Source organism: Sander lucioperca, chromosome 18, assembly GCF_008315115.2.
Source record: "Sander lucioperca isolate FBNREF2018 chromosome 18, SLUC_FBN_1.2, whole genome shotgun sequence".
Classification (NCBI taxonomy): domain Eukaryota; kingdom Metazoa; phylum Chordata; class Actinopteri; order Perciformes; family Percidae; genus Sander; species Sander lucioperca.
Window position 1 is genome coordinate 3983657 of NC_050190.1, and position 25300 is coordinate 4008956.

Consider the following 25300-nt stretch of genomic DNA (forward strand, 5'->3'; position numbering starts at 1 on the left):
TGTAAACCAAGTCTGTATTTTTCGTCTGATAATTCAACTTCACGTTGGGTCAATCACGTTTACACCCTGACTTCGAAATCATTGAAGTTTTAAGAACTGGTTTGATTTTCTGCATTTTTCGCATCCGTCATCAGAACCACCGTACATGCAAAACGCCATCATCCAAAATAGCATCTAATAAGCTGATTCACTTTGTCTCCCAGCACAAAGTACTTACGACAAACTAAGTAAAGAATGTTCGGAATTCAAAGATAACTTGTGGCAGGTGATTCCAGAACAGCTTGAAATTGGGGATGGTGTTCTGATCACAAAACAAAGGATGTACAAAAGATTAGACTGATTGTGCACTATAGGCAGCTAAACAATAACTTCTTGCTAATGTCTTTCATTCATTAGCCCCGTTTGGGACTAGAGCTATCCATTGCAGCTACATAATCAATTTAGTTGCTAGCATGCTTTGGGACCTATTTTAACGATCTAAGCGCACAGCGTGAAGCGCCTGGTGCAGGTGCGTTCAGGGCGTGTCCAAATCCACTTTTGCTAGTTTGACAGTGGAAAAAAGGGTCCGGGCGCATGGTTCAAAGGGGTTGTACTTGTTAACATACAATAAACCAATCAGAGATCATCTCCCATTCCCTTTAAAAGCCAGGCGCGTTTGGACCTTGGCGCATTGCTGTTATGATGGCGGATTTGCTTTTGTTTGTGTGCTGCTGTGCGTCCCTGTGTGTGTAACAAGCATAGTGTGCGTGCACTGCGCACGAGCCTAGGCGCATTTTACTAATGTGCTGTTAAAATAATGAAATTCTGCGTTATTGACTTTAGACCAGGTTTTTGTTGGTCAATGGCGCGATCACTTCCCGCTGCCTCAAGATAACAATACGCCAAGAATTCACCCGAACACACCTCCCTGTAAGACCAGCACGCCCATGGGCGCAAAGATGGGCGCAGGTGCATTTTCTATTTAAACGACGCAGGCGCTGGATGGGAAATTGACAATTGACAATTGACTGCGTCGGTCTTAAACTAGCAAAGAAACTTGCGTCGGGCTTTGCGTCGGGCTTTGCGCTGCGCCGGGTGCAAGATAGGACCCTTTGACTTTTATTAGAATGCAACCACAAAGTCATCCTCCCTGCTTGATGACCCCATTTTGTCTCATATTGCAAAATGTTCGCAATGAAAAGAATAATAAAACGCATGGGAGTCAGTGTGCAAGCTTTCTGTGAGTTTTATCGGATGACTGATTAAAACAAAACTGAGTACTATGAAAATATTTGGGGTTTGACTACATTTTATCCAGTTAATTAATTGCTCATTTTCCTTTATTGTCATCAAACACACCCATACATTCTCACAATTTCACAGTTTGATTGCTGACATTAAAGATAAAATGGATTTAATCCAAATATTACATAAAGATCTGTGACATGATTAAAGACAAATGAAAGGTTTTATACTTTAACAATATTATGCTTGGCTGAAAGGTCTAACTAATATCTGTAATCAATGTAATTACAGCCCGTCTCATGTGATTACCACATGAAGGGCCTCTATGTATGTTGGTGAAAACACATCTGCCACATGCATATGTCCATCTGCATGCGACGGGGTGGCTAATGGCTGTGACTAATAGCTTCTACGCCGCCTTTAATTACCCACATTATAATTAATTTGGAGAAAATTAGATTGAACCGTGCTGGCAGCGCAGCCATATGGTACAGTGTCACTCTTGTTCAAGGACTTTAGGTGGTTTCCAGACTTAACATCAACCTTCAGCATCATCATGTCATCATGTCAAAATAACATAAATCACATAACTTAATATTTGTTCATTTTCATGTTACAAGTTGAAGAAATCCTGCTTGGCAACAATTTTGATTATAGATGAATTGTTAGTCATTTATTAAAGAAAAATGCCAATTCTTCTTTAGTTCCAGCTTCACAAATGTGAATATTAGCTGGTCTACTCTTGTTTATATCATTAAAAACTTTAATTAAAAAAAAAGGTTTTGGACTCTCGGTCGGACAAACAAGCAATTTGAAGATGTCACCTTAGGCTTTGGGAAATTGTGATGGGCATTTTTCTTTACTACTTTCAGACATTTTCTAAACTAAATAATAAAAAAAAAAACATTTCAGTTCCTGAAATGTTTTGGAAACATGTTAGAGAATGATGTTTTTCACCTAACAACATCAATATTAATCAGGGTTTATACTAGGTTATATTTTATATGGTTTATACTCACTTAATAATCACTTAATTAATTATTATAGATTAATATAGGGCATTTCATGAATCCCGAGGACACTTTGCACAGGTACAGGGGGACAAGGGAAAAGAAAATAGTAGGCCAACACAAACACGGACTAAAAGGAATAAAATGTCTGCGCTTAATTGAAGGAGGCTTAATTTAACGTTAATGATGACGTACAACCACATCATTCATAAAAGTTATTTTATGAATGAAATAGACATGTTACATACCTGAGGGCCAATCCTGGGTGGGTTTGAATCATATACAATCCCATAATTGTCTCCATCTGTTGAAAGCCCGACCGAAGTTGACTCACGTTATCGCCCGTCGTCTTTGACTTTCCCTTTTAGCTTTTAGTTGTTCTTCGTTTAATTTCCTTCTTTCCTGTGATGCTCCTGCCCCAGTATCAGCCATAACTACAACAGATAACTTTTAAAATAAAATTAAAATACAATAAGGCCTATATAAAGAAATCTCCTGCTACCTTTTACCTGGCTGGATACTTTAATATCAGTATGTACTAATTAGTGGTGGAGAGCGTATTCAGTACTTTTATTTTTAAGTAAAAATAACAATAACTCAAGGTAAAATTCCTACATTCAAAATTCTGATTAAGTAAATGGACGTAAGTATTAGCTGCAAAATGTACTTTAAATATCAAAATAAAAGTACTTATGCAAAATTAGCCCTTTGAATGTTACCGTAGGTCTGTATGCATCATTTTATTTTGTAGCTGGTAAAAGTAAAACTAACTTTAGCAACTCTATCTGATTACTTTTTAAAAACATGCATTATATTAAACAACCCAACAGTATATAGTTTGTATGTAAAATCCTAATCTGCAAAGTAACCAATAACTATAGCTGTCAATTAAATCTTGTGGAGTAAAAAGTACAATATCTCCCTCTGAAGTGTATGGCGTGTAAACTAGCATAAAATAGAAACACTCAAGTAAAGTACAAGTGCCTCAAATCTTCAAAGTAAAGTACTTGAGTACCACTGGTACTAATACATACATTTGGTCTGAAGCAGATGAAGCAAGGACATTTTCAGGGTGAGTGTTTATATTTTTCATCAAGTTCTTTAAAAATGTCAGTAGTGCCAAAATAGTAATTTTAAAATCATGTTCAACAAAATGCAATTACTTTAACAAGTCTGAAGTTTTTTAAAAAGCACCGTGTCCGATCCAGTGACCGATAACGTTTTGACAGTGGCTGTTTGGAAATGACCTGGTCGCTAACTTCCCCTTATTTTCCCTCTCAATTAGCGAGTCCATTTGGTCTGGGGTCACAGACAAATCACCACGGCCTGTGCTCTGTCTCTGTCTTACAGCTAGTCAAGAAAAACAACATACCAGCAGTTAATTTGTTTCCAATTTGAAAATGAATGGGAGCCTCTTAGTCTGAAGATGCCGGTTCAAATCCATTTCTACATGAACGCATGTCTTCAGGTCACATCTCGGACCTGCCTGAATCTCCACGGTGTCCGGAGGACCTTAAATCACTTACACATAATCAGACCAACAGGAATTTGTTCCTCAGGGTCACGTACCCTGTCTCACACATTCCTATGTCTTCATCAGGAAAGAAGCCAAAGTTGAGACATTACTCAGAGAGTCACAAGATTTCAGTCATTTTTTTATTCCTCCGTGACGGTGACATCACGTTTTTGTGAACGCAATATTTTAAGAATCTTTGAGGGAATTTTTTCAAAGTTTGGCACAAAGGTCAAGGTCACCTTGACCTCACAACACACGTTTTAGGCCATAACTCAAGATTTCATATGCTAGTCTCGCATTGCCAGACCTATCTCCACAGTGCTGTGGTGTAAGGTCTCCAGGGTAGGAGAAAAAACGCTCTAGGTTGTTTTCATTTCTTTAAACCAATCACAATCGTCTTGGGCGGCGCTAACCTTCAGACGCAGCGGCGGTGTCTCTGTTAAACAGTCTCGGGAAGGAACTTGTCTTGGTAACATTTTCTCCCCACAAAAGAAAATGCCACATACAATATTAAATGGAGTAAACTGTTCACACAATACAGTAACGAAATTCTTCAAAACTTGACTTTTTCAGCGTGGACTGTCGCTCAGAGGTTCTGGTTTATAGTCCTCGATGCGACCAGAGTTTAAAGTAAATGCAAAGAAAGCGGAACGTGAGGGACATCCGGGGGAACTTCCAGTAGCGCCACAACTATCTGGTAAATGAACCGTCGTCGATCCAGACTATTCATACGCTAATTATGACAACATTTCATACAAATGGCTAATATATATAAAATGAAGTGATGACATATTATATCCAAACGGTTAAAGGTCGACTTCACCGTGACATCATAATGTTCTGCAAAACCATTTTTCTGGCCACTATTCAACGCCATAACTCAGGAACAGAAGGGGAGACATTTGGTCGGATACTGAATTGGTGACACTAATTTTAAAGCTGTGGATTGTTTAGATCTTCTGTGCTGTTGGGTTGAAGATGTGTGTGACGCAGCTACGTTTTAGAATGTGTATCTTCTTTGCAGCAACAACCATGTCTAACGCGTTGTCTACTGTCATGGCTACAACTTTGTGTTCTATCCTGTCCTCTGGTAGTCCACCACAGGCTCAACGGTTTTGCTGACATTGAACTTCAGGTGGAATTCACTGGAAATGACATAAATAGTGATAACTTCCATTTCACAAAAACTATCTTTTATTAAATTCCTTCAAAGTCTTCACTACATATATTATATGAGTCTTGGTTGCTGGAGGCATACAACCGTGAGGCGGTAATTCTAGTTTATTCTTGTCACACAGATACATGTTTTGTTTGCTTGTTGTAATCATTCCTCCTATATATATTATACTGGGTGTTAAAAGATCCCTTCCTGATGCACTTTGAATGTAAGTGATGGGGTACAAAATCCACAGTCCTTGTTCTGTCCAAAAATGTATTGAAGTTTATAAGACGTTTCAGCCGTCTGAGTTAATCAAATCAAGTCAGTATCTTGCAAAGTTAGTCGTTTTATTAAAACATTTCCTCTTCTTGTTGCTATCCTTCCACTGCAGCCCAGCACAAAAAAAAACACAAAATACTGTACATTGTAACTCTGGAAGATATCCACTTGATTTGACTAACTCAGACTGCTGAAGCTTGTTAGGAAGGGATCTTTTTAGCCAGTGTGAACCAGAGGAATCATTACAGCAAGCAAACCCTGATTTAATGTTCATTTGAGCCTATTGTTTGAGGACTTAAATAGTGAAGCTGTCCTTTTCACTTCCTATGAGCAAGTACTGTTACAATCTATAAAGTCTCAAATGCAGCCCCACTCACACACTATTAACACTGATAAAACATGTTTTTCTTTTACATAAACAACTCGCCAAGTTTTGTTGGATCTACAATATCTTATCCATCAACCCAGTTGGTCCATCGCATTGTTTTACAGCAGCAGCAGCAGCAGCAGCAGAGGTTGTTTGTTCTGCGAGTGTGTGCTGAGTCAGCCAAAGCCCGGCTTTACTCTGCCACATCCGACTGATGTCTGCCTGCAGAGAAACATTAAACCCAGGGCTGATACACCGCAGCACTCAGCAGGGCCGCACACTTTTAGACATTTATACAGCTATATACACCTTCAGTTTCACTCTGACTTATGTACAGCGTCATCATAAATAGATATGATAGATAGATAGATTGATAGACCAACAACATCTACTGCAACTGTTACTTCTGTCTTATTCTCTGGACTGAAATCAGAGTGTGAAATACAGTAAAATACGCTGCAAAAGAGTGAGATACACATCAAGCACATCAGCTTTATTGGCCAAGGAGCTATTAACATACAAGGAATTTTATTTTTTATTGCTCTGAATGTACATACACAAAATAGACAAAACAGGTAAGAACAAGGACAACGAGGCTGAACCTAGAGGTTTGTTTAGCTGTTTTATCATGATCCAAGCCCAGCCAGTGCCCTGGCTGCAACTAACGATTATTTTCATAGTATATTAGTCTGTTGATTATTTTCTCAATCGATCGATTAGTTGTTCTATAAAATATCAGAAAATGGTGAATCATTGTTTCTCAAAGCCCAAGATGACGTCCTCAAATGTCTTGTTTTGTCCACAATTATACACTTTACTGTCATAGAGGAGTAAAGAAACCACATAATCAATATTCACATTTTTAATGATCAAATCAATCAATTATCAAAATAGTTGGCGATTGATTAATCTTTGCAGCTCTTCCCTCTACGCTGTACATCATATCTGTTTTATTTATTTCCCTATGCAGCAATAGTTATCGTTACAACCCCTTTTTTTTTAAATCAGATAATTATGAACAGATGCATAACAAAAAATAAACAAACTACAAAAAAGAGGAGCCACGTTTAAGTAGATTTGATCCCAGGCGCCCATGTGGGAAGCTTTTTGTTCTTGTTTAGCTAGAATTGACGGATGAAGGAGCTAACTAAGGACGCGTATTAGAATGTCATGCACTCAAGTCCAAGTTTGTGGAAATTGAACTTTATTTGATTATTCCCATTTTGTGGGACTTATTTGCCCTTATTACTCCGCTGAATTGATTAGACAGCACAGATTACTGTTTACTCTCAAGATTAACATTTTACACTGTACGTTGTTTAAATAAATTGCTTGAGTTAAAATTACCAAACATAATATGACCTCCTAAATACTGCTGTTAACACATCAATAATTTAATGATGACTATTTTTAATACTCAAGTAATAATAATGATAAGATTGATAATTCCACTTTTTCTGCAAAGCAGTATTTTTCATTGTGAAGTAAATGATTTGTAGTTGCATTGCCCTGCAGTGCTGCAGATGTGTCTGCAGCATATGGGAAGGTGAAACATGAGATTAGGCTTCTCACTCAATACATGACTGGGATAGTTCCCAGTGATATTCCTTAGCAACCCTGTTAACCCCACTGTAAGAACGGCTGGCACTTATTTTACTGAAGCGCACAAACGCTGGCTTTGTGCAAGAATCAGGTTTGTGATGAAGCTGCAAAAACACCAACACTACTGACCATACGAATTTGCACTGTCATGCTTACCATTAGCACACAGCTGCTTTTCAGTCAAATGGCCACCAGGGGGCAGTCTTGGCTTCCTTTTGACTCGTGGAAAAACATTAAAGGCATACTATGCAACTTTTCCAGCTCGCGAGTTGCAGTTCCAATGAGACAACATGTACAGGTTGACTCAAAAAGATGGAAAAGTTGCATAGTATGCCTTTAAGGGAGATTTTGCCCTGATTCTAGCTTCCCAGGGTGTGTGCTGCATGTAACAAGCTCTAATGCCATAGGTTGGATACGTTTGGGCTAACCAGTCACAGTAAACACGGCAGGATTTTGGTGAAGTCTGAGAGAAAGGTTTCCATGGGAGGGAATCAGGGTTAATCCATAAACCACATGCAGTCATATGTTGACCAATATCTCATTGTTTATGCACTGTTGTCGTTCAGTAAGGCACGTTTTTGGAGAGGTTGGCAGTATATCTGTGTAATATTTTGTTTCATGATCAGTTTTTTGTAATCTGGATGTGATGTTGTGTCTCTGACCCCAAAAAACAACACAGGTCTGTTGCATAATGAGACATAATGAATAAAGACTCACATGAGGCAGTTTGGGTATTTTTTACTGTATTATTGAATAAAATCTATAAAATATTCCACAAAAAATACAATACATTATTTTCATCGTATTACCATCCTTCAGTTGCATTTTTCTCATTATCAGCAACCACAACATACAGCTTGTGCTTTACAGACCCTACTGACACTCTCATACAATTATAAATAACTGCAGCTTTCTGCTTTTTGTATTCAGTCCGGTCAGATAAATTATGCAAATAAAAAAAAAATAAAAACAACAACAACAGAGAAGTGGTTTTATTTCAGAGGCTGAAATCCAACAGCTTCACACTGTATTTCTGTGCAGAGCCATTAGGAGCAAAAACAAGTTGTTGTTGGAGCAGCAGCAGTGTGCTCCTCGTACATCTCATGTGATTGGTCGGTGGTCTGAGTCTGGGCAAAATAAGCTCTAAACCCCTCCTACTGAACAAGTGACGCAAGCTGCTTCCTCCCACCCCTCCTCTTATTTTTCCCTCCTGGCCTTCGCTGCCACCTCCTCCCTCAGCTAGTTTTCTGTCATCCTGTCAGGATATATTAAGCTCATATGCCACTAGTGAGCACCGAGCACAGAAAAAAGAGAAGAGGGAAGAAACGATGGCGGTTTTGGCTTTTAGTGCTTCCCCACAGTTCTTAGGTTTTTATCAATGACGCTGGAGCTCAGAGAAGCACATAAACCTTGATGCGAACAAAAAATTAGGTTCAGTAGTAAGGCACATTGTCGACATGAGATGAGGACGGATTGCTTTGGTGTGACAGGAAAGCACTGGATTCCATTGGATTGGATTTTCAGCCGAGTTAAAATGGTGAAAAAAAACTGTAAATGATACTATCAGTGACAGAAAGGAGTGTTCAGGTAAACCAACAACAGACATCAGGAGGTAGTACAGGAGTAAATCACAGATAGTGAAGGTCCAACATCTGCTTCATTGCAGCCCATTGCAGCAACCCGTCACTCACTGTATCTCTTCTAATAGACAGGTGATTGGAGTTTCAGGTAGAAACACATATAAAATAGTTTTTGAAAACTCCCAACATTGCAATAAAACTCCATACGATCATGGCCATAATAATACATAGGCTTCTGTTGTCATTTACAACAGACATGGCAAAGTAGTCCTGATGGTGGACTTGAGGCGATGAGCTCCTCAGTCAGAACCAGACTGTGATTACATTACTATTTAAAATACAGGTTTTATGCGGCGTTCATGACATGTTGGATTTACTGTAAATACAAGCTGGCGAGAAGGATAAAACTGTTCAGATCAACCTTGTGGTGAAAGGATGATTATATTTCTCATACAGGCTCTGATAGTTTGCCCCATTTGATGTCACAAATGGTTCGAAAGCAGTAGACGTGGCAGCCAATACACCGGTCATAAAGAATCTAAATTATAAGTTACACTCACACCCAAACAATAGACTCTGTAGAGTCTATTGTATGTATACAAATAGTATCTGCTCCAGCTTGTGGTGGTTGTTGTTGTTTTTCATTCATAAATAAGAATATTAGATAAACAGATTTACATTTCATTACATTTCACCGTTTCTCTAATGGATCAACCAGATGTAATCTTTTTCCCGCTTTTAATGAAACGATGTGAACGTGGCATTCTTCTCTAGGGATTGGAAACTTACTTCTTTGGCTGGTAAATCCCCAAATTCAGTGGCCACATTCTCCTTTTCATAAGCCAAATATAAAGACTCTCCACCCTCTGACTGCTGCATGAACACAGCCACAAAGGCTTTTGGCTGATGTCTAATTTAAAGATCCTACATGGAGCGATAAAAAAAATTTAGTCTCAATACTGAAAGGAAACCCCGGCCTTTGCCCTCCTGGCTGGCTGAAGCCCACACAATTTTGAGTGATTGAAGGGATTTCAATTAATAATCAACCTGGATCTGATCTGAACAGCCTGAGGGTGTGCGTCCCAAACCATGGCAGCTCAGGTTCCTTCTTTCTCAGCTGTGGATTCACTCAGAGATGTGGCTTTTACTCAAACCTAATAAAACATATGAGAAAAGCGGCATACACACTGTGAGACTGGACATTTAAGGCTCCATCTGCATTTACAGTTTAACCAAATTAAGAAAAAAATCCACCTTAGACGCTCTTCCGCTGTTACCTTACAAGTGTTGTGATATACTTTTGGTGTACCGACTTTGTCTAGACGTGCCTCATCTACTTTTACTACAGATTATCGACCCACTACTCAAAACACAACCTGTGCTGAAGCGACAGAGCTATCTGATCTCTGTCCTGCTATTGTGACTGCAGGAATTGGTCTCTCTGTCTATTCAAAAAAGCATTTCTCCTTGTTGAATGTCAACAATAATACAATATAATAATATAACATATAACTTCACGTCACTTAAAGTGTGTTTGGCCAGTTATCCACCTGAGTTATAACAACCTAAAACAGTATAAAAGTGTTTAAGAGTGGATGTTTCCTTCATGTTTCCTAATCTCATGAGACCTTTTAAACTGGATTATTCATCTGCTATAATACATATTTGTGTCTAATTTGAAGCACAAATTCATGAATTTAAGTCAAGATGTTGGATGGTTCCTTATGAATAAGTTAACCCTAAAACACATTTTCAACTAAAATATCAGATGGAGCCTTAAAAATCCAAGGACCCTCAAATCAGTCGTTGTTCCCAGCCTCCACTGTGAGCTGGAGCGGCTGTGATCAGACTCTGATCCTTGATCCATGTGCAGTAGTTTGTATTGGTGATCAGGACTTTACCAGAATCTCCATGATGTGGTCCAGCTCATTCAGGTCCATCAGACAGGACTGCAGACTCCCAGCCGAGGCGTGGCTAGGAGAGCGCATTTTCACGTCCTCGTCAGTCCAAAGCGACACGCTGATTGGCCACAAGGAGCCTGCCACCCAGGCAGAAGGCAGTTCTGAAGTCTCGTACATTGATGTGTCAATGTCCTCAAAGATGTCGTCCAGGGCGAGGTCGCTGAGGTAGCCCATGGCGTTTACGGCATCACTAAAAGTATGGATCGCTGCAGCAGGTAGCGATTTCTGCTGGTCGGACGTGCTGTTTGCCTCCTGAGAGGGGAATTCTGGGGAAAGTGGCGGTGACAGAGACAGGTCCCCATCATCACTCTCTGTACACCCGGGGCACGTAACAGGCATGGAGTCAGGGTGGACGCCGTTCAGGAGTACCTGGGATGTGCAGGTTCCCACCCCGTCGCTCTGCATATCCTCCTGGATCTGCCTGAGCGTATTGATGAGCAGCACGGAGCGACGCAGGCTGAGCTCCATCCCGGCCTGGTAGCCCTGGAGCTTCTCCATGCACAGGGCGAGCACCAGCTGACGCTGCTGCAAGTGGCTCATGTCGGATTTGGACGGACCCACGAGGAACCCATCCTCATCTCCCCCTTCCTCCCCATTCCTCTCCTTCTCTGCAGCAGCAGGGAGGTTCTCGGCCTCCAGCTCCTCCAGGCAGCTCCACTTCCGCTTCACACCGCGACCCAACATCGACCTACATTAACACATATATAGATTACCAGTTATACGTGACGTACAGTGCATTCGACCAATATGCATTTTAAAGAACGATATATACACGTTACTGTAGTAATGCAGCCGATATTAATGTCTTTATATTTTTTACATTTCCAGGAAAAACACCACCATTATTCAGTAGGGGTGTAAATCACAAGTTGTATCACAATAGTATATTAATTCTTAATTAACATTTCCAGACATTTAAACCAAAAACAATTCTTTTTTAACTAAAAGAAAAAAGTGGGAATTTCAAAATAAAGGCACAGCTTAGAGATGTATCGATATTTTTACTGTGCATTGATATGTCCTATGACTGTATGTGTGCATGTATTTGTATTCATGTGTACATATTAAGTGTATGTGTGCGCGTATGAATGCTATATAGCGCGCATATATATATATATATATATATATATATATATATATATATAGTATTTCGGAAGATGTTTTTGTAATCATTTTAACATGGACTCTTGGGCAACCTGCCTTGAGCTAAAAATGGTATAAATAAACAAATCAAAGGAGAAAACCTAAGAAAAGAATGGTTGCCAATTCATTTTCTGTACATTGATGAGAGACACAAGCCCCTGTGATATGTAAAGCTATTGATAGAGACTTTCTGTCTGCTCAACTGACAGCAATTAGGAAACCAACTTTACAAACAGTAGCTTAAACCAGGTGATTCTTTTTGGGAACACTAAGACACATTCAGAATCACATCAGGCTGCTTTGCTATGTAATGGACCTTGTATCCAGCTTATGTAACAGCACCCAGCCTAGCAAACATGGCTAGTTTCCCATTCACTTTCAATTGATCAGCTCCATCATGAACATCAGAAACAGCCTTACAGGCAAATGCAGCTCAAACGGTACACGGTGTACGGGGTGGACGAGTTTTTTCATTTAAGACATTTGTAAAGTGAACATTATAACTCTTATGACTCACTGTGAGACACCCATGCAGGCTGATAGACTTTACTCATCCATACAGACATGGATTAGTTAGTTAGTTAGTTAGTTGTAGATCACTGTCTCTCAATTGTTTTCCAAATAACAATTTGACTCACATCTAGCCCCTTTTGATGAGATTTTAACCCCCCTCATCGGAAGAGATTAAAAGCTGCTTGGTCTTATTTAATAGAGGGATGAACAACTGAATAAAGTAAATATATATATATATGAAAATACAATTGCCACTCTTTATAGTAGTAAAATAAGAGAATAATTTCACTCAATCGTCCTTAATTTTGCCCCGGACCCCCAAGTGCACCCCCTACCCCCTTAACGGACTTCAGTTGGGGAAACACTATCTTCGTTTAAAGACAAAACTTGAGGATATTTTAAGTGAATAATAAAAAAACGAGGTTAATAAACTACCTTAGGAGCTCATGGGAAGTCTCATGAGGTGTGTGAATCCGTCGTGTTTTCGGCTCGTTTCGTCGCCGCGTTCCTCTGCTATCGTGCCCAGGAAGATGAGGAATGTTCAGTCCGTCCACACACAGCAGCGGGGGGAGGAGGCCGAGCCGCGGAGTAGAGAGAGAGAAGGGGGGAGCGCCGGAGCTCCCGGGCGGCTGTGATTGGTCAGCTCCCCAGCTGATCAAGCATCCACCTCCGCCACTCACGGGGCATCGAATGTGCGTCCGTTTGTTCCAACTGCGAGCTGCCGCTGCGTTCAGGTGCGGCTGAAATATATCGGAGCACACGTGAGCGACGAATTTGGTCAATGTGACCGGAGAAATGTAGATTTAATTAAGAAAGAGGGTCTGTTTTGACCAATATGTGAAGAAGTATGAATAAAAATACTGATCATAGTGTTACATACACATAAATATAGACACTAAAACTGAACTGGACAAATTAATAGTGTAACCGGCATCACCACAAGAACCACTATGGTTGACAGTGGTGGAAGCTGTATTTACGTTGTTAACTTAAGTAAAAGTACCACAGTGTAAAAACACTCCGTTACTAAAAGACCAGTATAATCTGCAAGTGCCATATGTACAAGTACGCATTACGCCGTAAAATGGCCCTTGTCAGTGTTGTTACTAATGCGATAACATGTAAGAAACATTTTCATGTAGTAGCTGGGCAAGGTGGAGCTGATTTTAACTACTTTACTTTGTACCTAAATGTAGAAGAATACGTCATTTTTCACAAACTAATCACGTGTACTATGTAATATTTTGTATCTATAAAGTAAATAGTAACTACAGCTGTTAAATGAAGAGGAGTAAAAAGTACAATAGTTCCGTCTGAAATATAGGCCTAGTGGAGTAAACGTATAAAGTAACATCAAATAGTCTGGTAAAGTACACCTGTGTGTGTGTGTGTGTGTGTGTGTGTGTGTGTGTGTGTGTGTGTGTGTGTGTGTGTGTGTGTGTGTGTCATGTGAGTTTTATATATTCTGTAAAACTCACATGACACACACACACATATATATATACATATATATATATATATATATATATATATATATATATATATATATAAATAAATGATAATGTATTTCAAAAGTATGTATCAAAATATAAACAAACATCTATCAATTTATCAGTTAGAAATATCTAGAATGCACAGAGTTGCAGTGAGCACCTGAATGCAACATTTTAAAGAGACAGATGACTCAGAAGAGAGGGGGAAGGACGTGACCGGAAAGACGGGGGAGGGCAAACACCAAAAAAGGAAACTCTTCATTCACGTTTTTCAATCTCTTCCTCCTGAAGCTCTCACGGCTACACTTCTACTACTTCTTCTTCTTCAGAACAGAAAGTTAATATTCAATATTTTGAAACTATAACATTCATTGTTTGCTGACCTACATTTTGGGGTGGACAGGGCAATTGCATGCACATTAAAATCCACCTTAAAATGCTGCTGATTTGTGCCAAAAGATGTTTGAAAAATACAGAAAAATAACGAGCCTTTTAAGTAAATTAAAAGTCTTATGCATGCAGGATGAAGTTAATAACAGGTTTGTTGGTTTACATTTTTTGGTTGTAAGTCGTTTTTATGGTAGTTAATTTGAATTAGTTTAATTGTCGGTTAAACGGGGGCCATTTTGTTATGTCCAGCCAAAATTTTTTCTTTGTGAGAAATGGTTGTCTTGATTTATGAGACGCACCTGAAAGCAGCATGAGACCTGTGACCTGTTAGCACTTTTTAACTTAATATGAACCCATTCATGTTTTTAAAGGAGGCGCAGTCGTCTGATAGCACACACTTAGTAACTACTTCCGGACTTTCAAGTGCATCACTGAAACACTGCATGGATTTCCTGCATTGTATTTACTGTTTTCTCTGTTGCTGCTTTTTAAGACACAATAGTCTCTTTCTCTAAGGACTCCTTTTTTTTTCTCGGGCTGCCTTTTTGCTGAGTCACCGAGAGGCCATTAATCTTTAACTATGGGCAAACGAAGACTAGGCGGCAGGCCAACATGCAGAGTAAGCTAGAATTTTATGAACAAATACCTTTTGACAGTTTCAGACAAGACTTTGTGCATGTTTAAGAATAGGAAAAGTCTCTCTTCAGTAGACTAAAAGTAGCATTCATTATTAATAGAAAATTGCCGCTATGAACAGGTTCCTTGTATGCATGTCCTGAGCTGCAAACAGACAGAAGTCCTGTTTTGTTGAATCCAACTCTCTGCATATCTAATGCAGAATTTCACGGTCCAAAGTCATGTGAACGCACGTGAGGATAAAGGTCCTGCTGCAGCCAAGTGGCAGCCGAGTCACATCTAATTCACTTTTTAATGTTCACGTTTTTACAAAATAAATCTACCCACAAAAACACACTCAACACATGGGCGCCTGGGTAGCTCACCTGGTAGCGAGCGCGCCCATATATAGAGGTTTACTCCTTGACGCAGCGGCCATGGGTTCGACCTGCAGCCCTTTGCTGCATGTCATTCCCCTCTCTCTCCCCTTTCATGTCTCCAGCTGTCCTATAAAAAATAAAGGCCTAAATGCCCAAAATAATCTTAAAAAACAACAACACACTCAACAGTTACTGTAGCAGTGGCCTTGAGCAAGGCCCGTAACACCTTCAGGATTTACCTGATCTGTCCAGCAGTGAAAAAATGCACTCTGAGAACAAATATTTGTGTGTAAAGACAACAAAATACTGATGTAGTTTACTGCTGCAGGCATGTTTGGCCTGTTTAGTGTCTTGGTATGGTACAGACACTTTGGTGTTGCATTGGTGCAAGTACTGAACAGTTTTGTACAATTTCCAGCCATACAACTGCCCATTTACTCAGTTCCAAATAATTGCCTGTCAGTAATCTGTTGCTCTGAATGAGAAGTAACAATCGTGCTTCTGCATCTTAACTGTCTTCAGTAGAAACTAGAATTTAGAAAGAGCACATTAAAAGGATAAGGCTGGTGATATTCTATATTGTTTGCCTCCGTGACATTCATTTCTATGAGTTGCTCAGTTACACATGAAGCCATCACGGAACCAAAAATGACCCTGACGATCGGCACTAATCTACCCTAGACTTTCCAAATGTTTTCAGACCGAATAGATCAAATTCTAATAGTAAAACGAGTCATTTCACGGGGATTTGTGACACTCCAAAAAATGTACCCCCTGATTTACAGTCGTCTCTTTCGCCATGTAAGTCTATGAGGAAGTCTTTTTGGACCAGAGGGCATCACATGACACGCTAGGAGTTGTAATTCCACCGTTTTGTTCACTTTGCTTCAAAGCCAGGCACACTTCCTGGGAGGCTGACAAACGTCCACTTGGACTCAAGGATGAACTGATTAGATTTTGGCGGTCAAAGGTCAAGATCACTGTGACCTCACAAAATGTGTTATTTGCCATAACTCAGGAATTCACATTTTAGACAAAGATGTAATAGAATAAAATGATGTAATTTTATATCCAAAGGGTCAAAGCTCAACTTCACTGTGACATCATAATGTTCTGCAAAAACGCTTTTCGGGCCATTATTCAATTCATTTGGATGTGGGTGGTGTGTTTAGGCTAGGAACTGCAGAGAATGTGAAAAAATAAAAATAAAACCCGCAGTAGCCCTGTGGCTTAAAGTTGACGTCATGCTGCATGTGGTGCCAATTACGTTTCCGAGTATCAGACAAAACACGATGTGTTATGTTATGTTTAACGTGTATTCACTCAGTTTGGCCTTGAGCACCAGTTTAAAACCAACCGTAATGAGTGTTTTTTTAGTCTGTCGATGCAGACAGACTTGTAGGACCTGGCATACTAGCGGTTTGGGGAACGTGATAGAGACAAAAATGGGCCATTCAGGTGACACACCAACACCGCCGCACAACTATGCGCTATTGTCGACAAATCCAGTGAAAAGACCAAAACGAAACCATGACTTAATCCTGCTAATAAGTATTGTGTATCAAAGCCTGATATATCTTATTCCTCTGTACCGTAGAGCTCCATTGTTTTCCAAAAAACTATTAAAAACATATCATTGAGCCATGCTGTTGCACTGAGTGACACGTTCCTTCGATATGATAAACATCGGCACAGTTAATCTGTGGCTGAAAATAGTCGGCAACAAATGCACCATTTTCTCCTGTTTGAGTAACATCTGTTAAAAAACTCGACCAGGTGTTTCAGAAAATAAACTTTGAAAAAAGCCTCAGGAAAGTATATATTTATGACCCAAAGATTTCTTCACTAGAAATGAATGGGCTTTGGGCCAAAAGCCAGAGACCATATAGTGAAGTCAGCAAGTATTAAGAACTACCACATTGATGGTTTTGGTCTTCTGTGGTCATTGCTGACAAGAACAATATATACTGTATATTACCAGCTTTGTCCTTCACACTCACCCAAATCAGTTCAAAACGGGCGCCCAGATAGCTGGTAGAGTGTGCGCCCATATATAGAGGTTTACTCCTCGACGCAGCAGGCCCAGGTTCGACTCCGACCCTTTGCTGCATGTCATTCCCCCCTCTCTCTCCCCCCTTTCATCTCTTCAGCTGTCCTGTCAAAAATAAAGGCCGAAAATGCCCAAAAAATAATCTAAGTCTATGAAAAAAGCAGTAAAGAAAACAAGGAAATAATAAACCTCTAGAAAATCAAGCCTAATACTAAAATGATCCAACCCACACAATCAATAGTTGCACCTTTTATTATAAAAAATATTTACAAAGATGCTACAGTTTTTTCCTTGATATAAAAAATGCATACATTTTACAACGGTAATTAGTCTTTGAAGTTCTAGCTCCCATTCAGACCAGAGGGACATCCTTCAGGAGTGTTGTGGTAAGGTATTAAGCGTGTCGTAATACTGTATTTTTGTCAATACATTTTGTTTGCCTGAGTTAAATCTCTTCATCATGATGACAAGGAACAATTTTGAAAAATGCATTTGATTTTCCACATCTTTAGGAGAAAGGCAACTGTTTGCATAAAGGAATTAAAGGACATTTGAGTCGTATACAATCATTTTGAAACGCGTATGACAGAGCTGCATAGTGATCTGAATAGTAACCCGGTTATTATTATTACTAATAATAAGTGTGAGGAATAAATAGGTACTGCATTCAAAACAGAGGGCAAAATTTGGATAAATATAATTTCATCGGGCCTCGTGGTTGCTTTGATACGTCAATATGGCATATCTGTACCTAGATATAATAAATACAATAAATAAAACAATAAATTAGATTGGGTTAACACACAGAACTCTTCATTTGTAGATGTAACAAATGAGAGAAAGAAATATGGCTTCTTGATGCAGTTATCACCCCGGGGTTTCTCCAAATACTTCAGGAAAAAGCTGTTATTGTTATTAGATCTGTATGTAAAGCAGGGCAGGAAACGTACTTACATTTGTCCATTGGCTACTGTAAACTTACCAGAAACAGTCAAATCTTAACCAGCACTTGGTGGCTGGCAGTAGTTCCCCTGCCCTGCGTAAAGCTTTTGAGAAAATGAAAGAACAGCGCCTTTAAAGTGTGACGATGCCAGTCCTGACACCTGTTACAGTCGACTTGTTATACCAAAACCATGGGAAGACACTGTCTCGAGTCTGGCTACATTAAAATCTTAAAAACCGCTTGGGAGGGAAAAAAATAAAAAATATCAAATGATACTTGCAAAATCCCCCAGCTGTATAATGCAAAAAATATATTTCTATATACACATACGTACATATACATATATTCCATTCATAATTGCTCAAATCTTTAGGAAAATATGCATTGATTCATAGATTTGGATTTACAATTTGTTCTGGATTCTGATGCATGTAGTGTGATGAATTGTTCCTCAGTCCATGTTACAATAAATAGAAATGGACAAAATGGCAGAGAATATGACCAGAAGGGGCTAGTATGACAGAATGTATGACAGACGTAAACATGGAAAGTACGTAAATAAGAATGCATCATGGTATAGGTAATTATCTTTGCCCTCTCACAGATATTGCCAAGTTTTGGATTTCATCAACAAAGTAGGAAACTAACTGCTTCGCCCACAGTGAATCCCAAAATTCATTAATTTCATCGTCACTACTTTAACTGTGAATTAGTTGTTTTTTTTAAATAAAAGATGAAAGACCCAACAGCAGCTGCCGACTTGCCTAAGAGGCCGTTAGAGCAGACTAACTACACCTCTAACAGCCTATCCCATAATCTACTAGGCTTGCTGTTAATTTCCCACCTTGTCCCAAAACCTCCAACAATCTCCATGTGTAACAATACCACATACAGAACATGCACATGTGTACTGTGCATAGTCTGGAAAGAGTCTAAGGGATCAGTACAGAGGAATGTTCTGAGTTTCAAGACCCCACTATGATCTCCATGATGTGGTCCAGTTCGTTGAGGTCTGACCTGCAGCTCGAGCTGGAGCTGAGGGCCGTTGGCCCGTGAGAGGAAAGGCTCTCCAGCAGATCGTAAGGCCCCATTTTTGGGGCACTCTGCATGCCTGTCAGCACCGTATCGAGGTCATAGTAGGACGGATCCACGTCTGAAAACAGTTCCTCGAGGGCAGGGTCAGGGGGCGGGGCCGGGTGCTTGATCTCAAAAGTCCCAAAAACCTGCTCCCCTGTCCTGGAGTCTGCGCTCAGGTGGTCCCGGTCTCCCTCCTCTCCCTCCGACACACACTCTTCGCTGTCCTCCTCTTCATCCTCCTCGCACTCACCGTCTTCCTCCTCCTCCTCCTCCTCCCAGCAGGGTCCCATGCCAAAGGGACCTGCCAGGTAAGAGGCAGAGGACAGCTGGGGGGAGACGGGCGACAGAGTGGACATGGTGACCTCCGTTTCCACGTCTCCCTCCATCACCACCTCCTCCGCGTGGTATCCTTCCTCAAGACCCACTACTGAGAAAGGCTTTGGGCTCTGGCCGGCCTGAGCTGCTGGGTCCGTCTGCCGGCACAGCACCTCGGTGGCCACCAGGCGGTCTGCAGGACACTGGGCGGCGGCCAGGGCCTGGGTCATTATCTGCCAGGTGCCGTCCTGGGTCATCTCCTCCTGGATCTGCCGCACTGTGTTGGCGATGAGCACCGAACGGCACAGGTTGGGCTCCACCAGCATGTGGCACAGCTGCAGCTTGATCAGCGACATGTCAAGCAGCGACTGCCGCTGCAGGCTGTAAGAGGACGTCAGCGTCCGAGCCGCCACAGATGGAGCCACCGGGACCTGGTCACCACTGGAGACCGGCTCCTCTCCGGAATCTGAGAACTTGCGCTTGGTGCCCTTCGGGAACATGTTGTCTCTCTGTGGTGATGGCGAGGAGAAAGAAACAGTCAGATATCCAACACTTATCAGAGCATTAACTAATTTATCACACTGACAAACACACAAAATGCCTACTGTTCTGAATTTCACTAGCTAAGATCATAGTTAAAAAAAACAAATGCTATGTAATTAATTATGTAAATGTGTGATGTAATGAGGCTATGTGGTGTAGTATTTGTGTATGAACATAAGGGAGCTAGGGCTACAATCTGCTCAACAGCAGCTGTGACTTTATAAATAAACTACAGGTTTAAACTCTTTATGGACTACAGTAAACAGTAAATTGTTTGTTGTAGTTTTTTTCTGAAAGTTTGCTATACCTTTCCTGTTGAGAGGCACAGGCAATAGCAATGCAGCTTGGTCCCGGCTGCAACGCTTCAAGTACTTTTGTACGAGCGACAAGCAGCTTTTGTTCAGCACCATTTCTGCCCATTTTAGGCCAGTCTGAGGCAAGACTCCTGCTGGGCGGAACAACCACACTTTTAACAGACCACTGAGCCACCGAAAATAGCATGGTTACCAACTAAATGCAAACGCTGCATCAAAGTAAGCACAGACTAGAGAGACCTTTGTCAGAAAACAAACAGCACTCAAGTTACATGAACAGTGCACGTATTCCTTCCCACTGCCACCTGTGATCAAGAAAATATCCTAATCAATAAAGTGCTTTTAAGGGGTAAAAGTGATAAGAATATGACAAATAGCATTTAAAATATCACAATACAATATACCACCATGAACCACTAATATTTACAAGGGGTTTCTGGGTCTACACACACCACGCTTCAAAAACTAGTAGAACAAGATTTACACTTTCTCTTCACTGAGGGAGGGGAAGAAAAGTAGAGTCAACTTCCTTATTACACACCGTTTGGCACACACAGATGTCTTACAGTAACAAAACAACACTCCTGCCAACGTTAAAAACCCTTTGACTCCCCAAAATTAGCAGGCTGCATGTAAATAGGAGACTGAACTCTGAACAGCAGCCTGTGGCATTTAATTTTCCTTACAGAAAAACAGTGTGCAGTATCCGGCTGTCTCCTTTGTGTAAAAATCTGTTGGCAGGGCGTTTGGGTGAATGATTCCCCTTGCTTCAAATTTCTATTTGTGATACATTCCTTTAAACATAATCACAAAAAGTAAAACCATATTGAATACAATGAAAATAGTATCAATACATGTTGGACTGTAAAAGCATAGCATTAGGGTTTTACAGAGTAGAAAGCAAAACAGCAAAGAGTTAACAATTTTACACTTTCCTGTGGAAACCAAAATTTAACTAAATGCATGAAACACTTCTTATTGTCACAATGCATTTCCAACAAAGCAGTTTTTTTTTTTTTAAATGCCAAGCAAACTAAGGCCCTATGATCTGTGCAAATGACATACCATCTTAAAATGAACACACTGTAGCACTCCGGAGTGTTGCAACATTTTATAGCCAAAAACTGGGATTAAAAACATCTTAACATTTTGCATTTAACCAACATTATCAAACAAATTAGTGATTTCTAATTGGTTGGAATTGATTGTGAACCCTCATTTACTTCAACCTTCAATAGGGGGAGTTACTGTGCTTTTTTTATTTTTATTTTTTTATTTTTTTTTACACATGAAAAACTGACATAAAATGAGAAATACAGATTAAATTACTGCTACTGTCTTCACCTTATTGATCAGATGAATTATAAAAACCCATGGATCTAATGTACGCTGAATAGCTTGGGAGCCTTTGCTTTCTTTGAGTCTTCACTTGCATAGGAAAACAACAATTCTAAACAGACACAATAGGAAAAAAAGTCATTTATGAAAGTGCCCGAAGATCTAAAATACAAAAGAGTGAGAAAACAATTATGGACATATGTTGTCTTCTTGTGTAGTGCATTTGTGGCTGGCCCCTGTTAAACAAGACACTAGAAAGCACTATCTCCCTAAAGGAAAAACAACAATGTGTAAAAATAGAAAAAGAAATACAACCAGGAAGACCTACAACCTGAGAGAAAGCACACTGCACAGTGAAGAGAAAACAGTTTGGGACATGACAGATTTTTTTTTACAGGTATAGTGATTGGTTTTTGAACACCCTATAGTCAAGCACTTTGGGGTTAAATCCAAAGCATTCTCCTTAGAGATGAATTGTTAATAACAACAACAAAGCTAATTGTGTGTGTGTGTGTATGTATGTGTGTGTGTATGTATGTATGTATGTATGTATATATATATATATTTTCTCTTTGTGATAAAGACTCCAATCAGACTGGAAATGGCTTTTATATGGATCACTCTGATGTTAAACCTGTAGCAGACAAACATCATACAACTGATGCAAAAATATCTTGCATTACTGCACATCTTTCGGACTACTATTTCTGTACATTGTACACATTCTCTATACGTCATACTGTGTACTTTTGAACATTCCCTGGTCAATATTTTTGCACATCCCTACACACACACTATACAGAGCATTCATTTATTTTATTTTATATACATATTTACACATTTATATGGTATTTTTCATATTTCATTGTAAAATTTTCTATTCTATATTTATGTTTCTTGACTTTTGCAGTAGTTGCTTTTATTTTTATTTAAGTTATCGTTATGCACCAAAACACCAAGTTTTTCACATCCTTGTATGTGAAAACCTACTTCACAATAAAGCCGATTCACTTACAAGCTAAGTTTAAGATTAATATATATATGCTTTGAAGACATTTTGTCTCTAGATGCTTAATTGTAATGATTGAGATCAAGACCATTTCCAATACACAATCAAGCATTTAAACCTACACATCCCTGTAATGTTCCAATCAAAAGGGCCTTAATAGTAAAGTTAGTCACAATGTTTCAACAAGATTTAACAGGAAAATGCTGACACAATGTTGTTCAAAAACTTGCAGATGTCAGGAAATGAGTAATCTAGTGTAAAAAAAAAATGCACTATTAAAATTCCGAATGCTATTGAAGACTGTGGAAGCCCATTTCCACCAATGCGGGAAAAAAAAGATCCTTTAAGTCATAATGAGTTAGTATCTCAAAATAATCAGAAACCTTCTCAAAATAATGGACTAAATACTCTTATTATTTTGAGAAACCAAATCATCATAGTGACATGATTTTTTTTTCATCACATTGGCGGAAATGGGCTTCCATAGCAGTCCGATACTAGTATTACACACTTATATACATAAATATGCCAGACAGCGATACTACATACAGTGGTAGGTAAAAATATGACTACTAAACTGAGCCCTTGTATTATGCTAGGAGCCTGAAGCCAAACAAAATGCAGGCTCGCTTTACGTCAATGGCTCCTAGCATGACCCATCCCCCACTGCACACTGAATAACCACCACTTTCACAGCTCAGCGTACAAAATGAATAAATAAACTTACAGCACGGGGGCATTATTTTATAACATTTCCCCATCAGTAATATTATATTACCACTATCAGCCGCCAGTTTGGAGACATAAGAGCCGCTGTACAGAGCGGCTCGGAACTGTTGGCCGTGACTGCCGCATGCTTTGTCTTTTCAGCATCAGAGCTACCGAGCGACAATGAGGCCATTTTGCGCTAGTAGCTAACAGCTAGCCGGCTAGCTATACTACGGGTCTGACTTTACGCTTATGAGCTGCCGCTAAGCTAACTGTGCTAAGATGTTCCTTGAAACGGAAAAAACGATACCTCCGTGGAGGTACAAACTCTTGGCATTCGTCTCAGTTTGGCCTTCTTTGGACATTAATCACACAAAAAATGAATGCTAGCAAGCGTAAAGCTAATTAGCCAAAAGCGCCCACCCACACATCCTCCGCGGTCCTTCCTCCTTTCTAGTCAAAAACAAGAGTTTTCGCCGCGGCTGGGCTGCTAAGTTCCTAAAAACAACAAACGGTCACCCGGGCAGCTGGTTAAAACGACTATCGCCGGGTGGTTGGGTAACCGTACTCACCTCGTGTTTGTGTTATTTTATTCCCGTCTCGGTCATAGGATCGACGGCAGGGAAGCGGAGATCAGGTTCAGATGAGATCATTCATGCCACGGCTTCAAAAACTGAACTACCTCTGTCCTGCTGCTGCTGCTGCTGCTGCTTCTGCGGAGCGGACGGCAGGAGGAAAAGAAGGGAGGGGGAGGGGAGCCGACAAAAGCCAGCCATATGCCTGGGATTCCTCTCTAATGATTCCTCTCTAATGATTTCTCCCTGCTTTTCTCTCCTCCAAATGCTTTAATTTGACAAACAAGTGAACAAGCCTGTGGTTGGCATCAAGTCCTACACTAAAGCACATTTCTGAGTATTTCTTTTATATGCTACTTTATACTTGTACTCTATCTTTATCTTATAACGTTATACTTTTACTTAGGTACTGTTTACATTTCTGTACACATACTATACTACACCTACTTTTTACATTAATTTGCAATACTGTCTACACAATTTATATTATTTATTTTAAATATAAATTAAGTAATATAATTATACATATTATATATACTTATATTACTTATTTATATTTTATATGTTTTACCCTGTCTTAACTTTAGATTTAGATTTTGCTTTTACTTGTTATTGTTGTGCACATAACCAATGAGGAGCTTCAACCTATTCCACTCCCACTGATATATTGTACTTTATACTTCACTAGTAAGTAAGTAAGTAAGTAAAGTTTATTTCTATAGCACATTTAAAAACAGCTCGCGCTGACCAAAGTGCTGTACATAGCGCATTAGCCATAGGGTCATAAAATAAAAATAAAATACACTTACAAATCAGTGATTTAGGCTAAAACGACATCAAAAGACAAACACTTATTTACAAACATAGCAGGATAAGACAATTAAGATGCTGGGAAGGCCAATGTAAAAAGGTGAGTTTTGAACCTGGCTTTGAATATCACAGTTGAAGGGGCACTTCTGATGTCTGGTGGCAGTTGGTTCCACAGATGAGGACCAGCAACAGAAAAGGCTCTGTCACCTTTTTGCTTAAGCCGGGACCGTGGGACATGGAGGAGGCCTTGGCTGGAGGATCTGAGGGACCTGTGAGCTACATGGGGATGAATGATATCTGCTATGTAGCTGGGGGCCAGGGCGTGAAGAGATTTAAAAACCATCAACAGTATTTTAAATTGTATCCTAGACTGGACTGGAAGCCAG

General features: G+C 39.8%; 2 protein-coding genes across 3 annotated transcripts; both read right to left on the bottom strand.

Annotated features, from left to right (window-relative positions):
- Positions 1 to 7878: 7878 nt before the first annotated feature.
- On the bottom strand, positions 7879 to 13050 carry si:dkey-177p2.6 (uncharacterized protein LOC568712 homolog). The gene is made up of 2 exons (XM_031280456.2): positions 12790 to 13050; positions 7879 to 11386 (listed from the first exon to the last, which is right to left on the bottom strand). Exon 2 carries the CDS (start codon positions 11380 to 11382, stop codon positions 10627 to 10629), a length of 756 nt encoding a protein of 251 aa, XP_031136316.1. The 5' UTR covers positions 11383 to 11386; positions 12790 to 13050; the 3' UTR covers positions 7879 to 10626.
- Positions 13051 to 17518: 4468 nt separating this feature from the next.
- Positions 17519 to 24375, bottom strand: cdca4 (cell division cycle associated 4). Of its 2 annotated transcripts, XM_031280455.2 has the most exons (3): positions 24102 to 24375; positions 20468 to 20605; positions 17519 to 20126 (listed from the first exon to the last, which is right to left on the bottom strand). In XM_031280455.2, the coding sequence occupies exon 3, from the start codon at positions 20115 to 20117 to the stop codon at positions 19191 to 19193; it is 927 nt and encodes a 308-aa protein (XP_031136315.1). In that variant the 5' UTR covers positions 20118 to 20126; positions 20468 to 20605; positions 24102 to 24375; the 3' UTR covers positions 17519 to 19190. The 2 variants fall into 2 exon arrangements, with proteins under 2 accessions (XP_031136315.1, XP_031136314.1); XM_031280454.2 differs by lacking the exon at positions 20468 to 20605 and having other exon boundaries at positions 24102 to 24349.
- Positions 24376 to 25300: the final 925 nt, after the last annotated feature.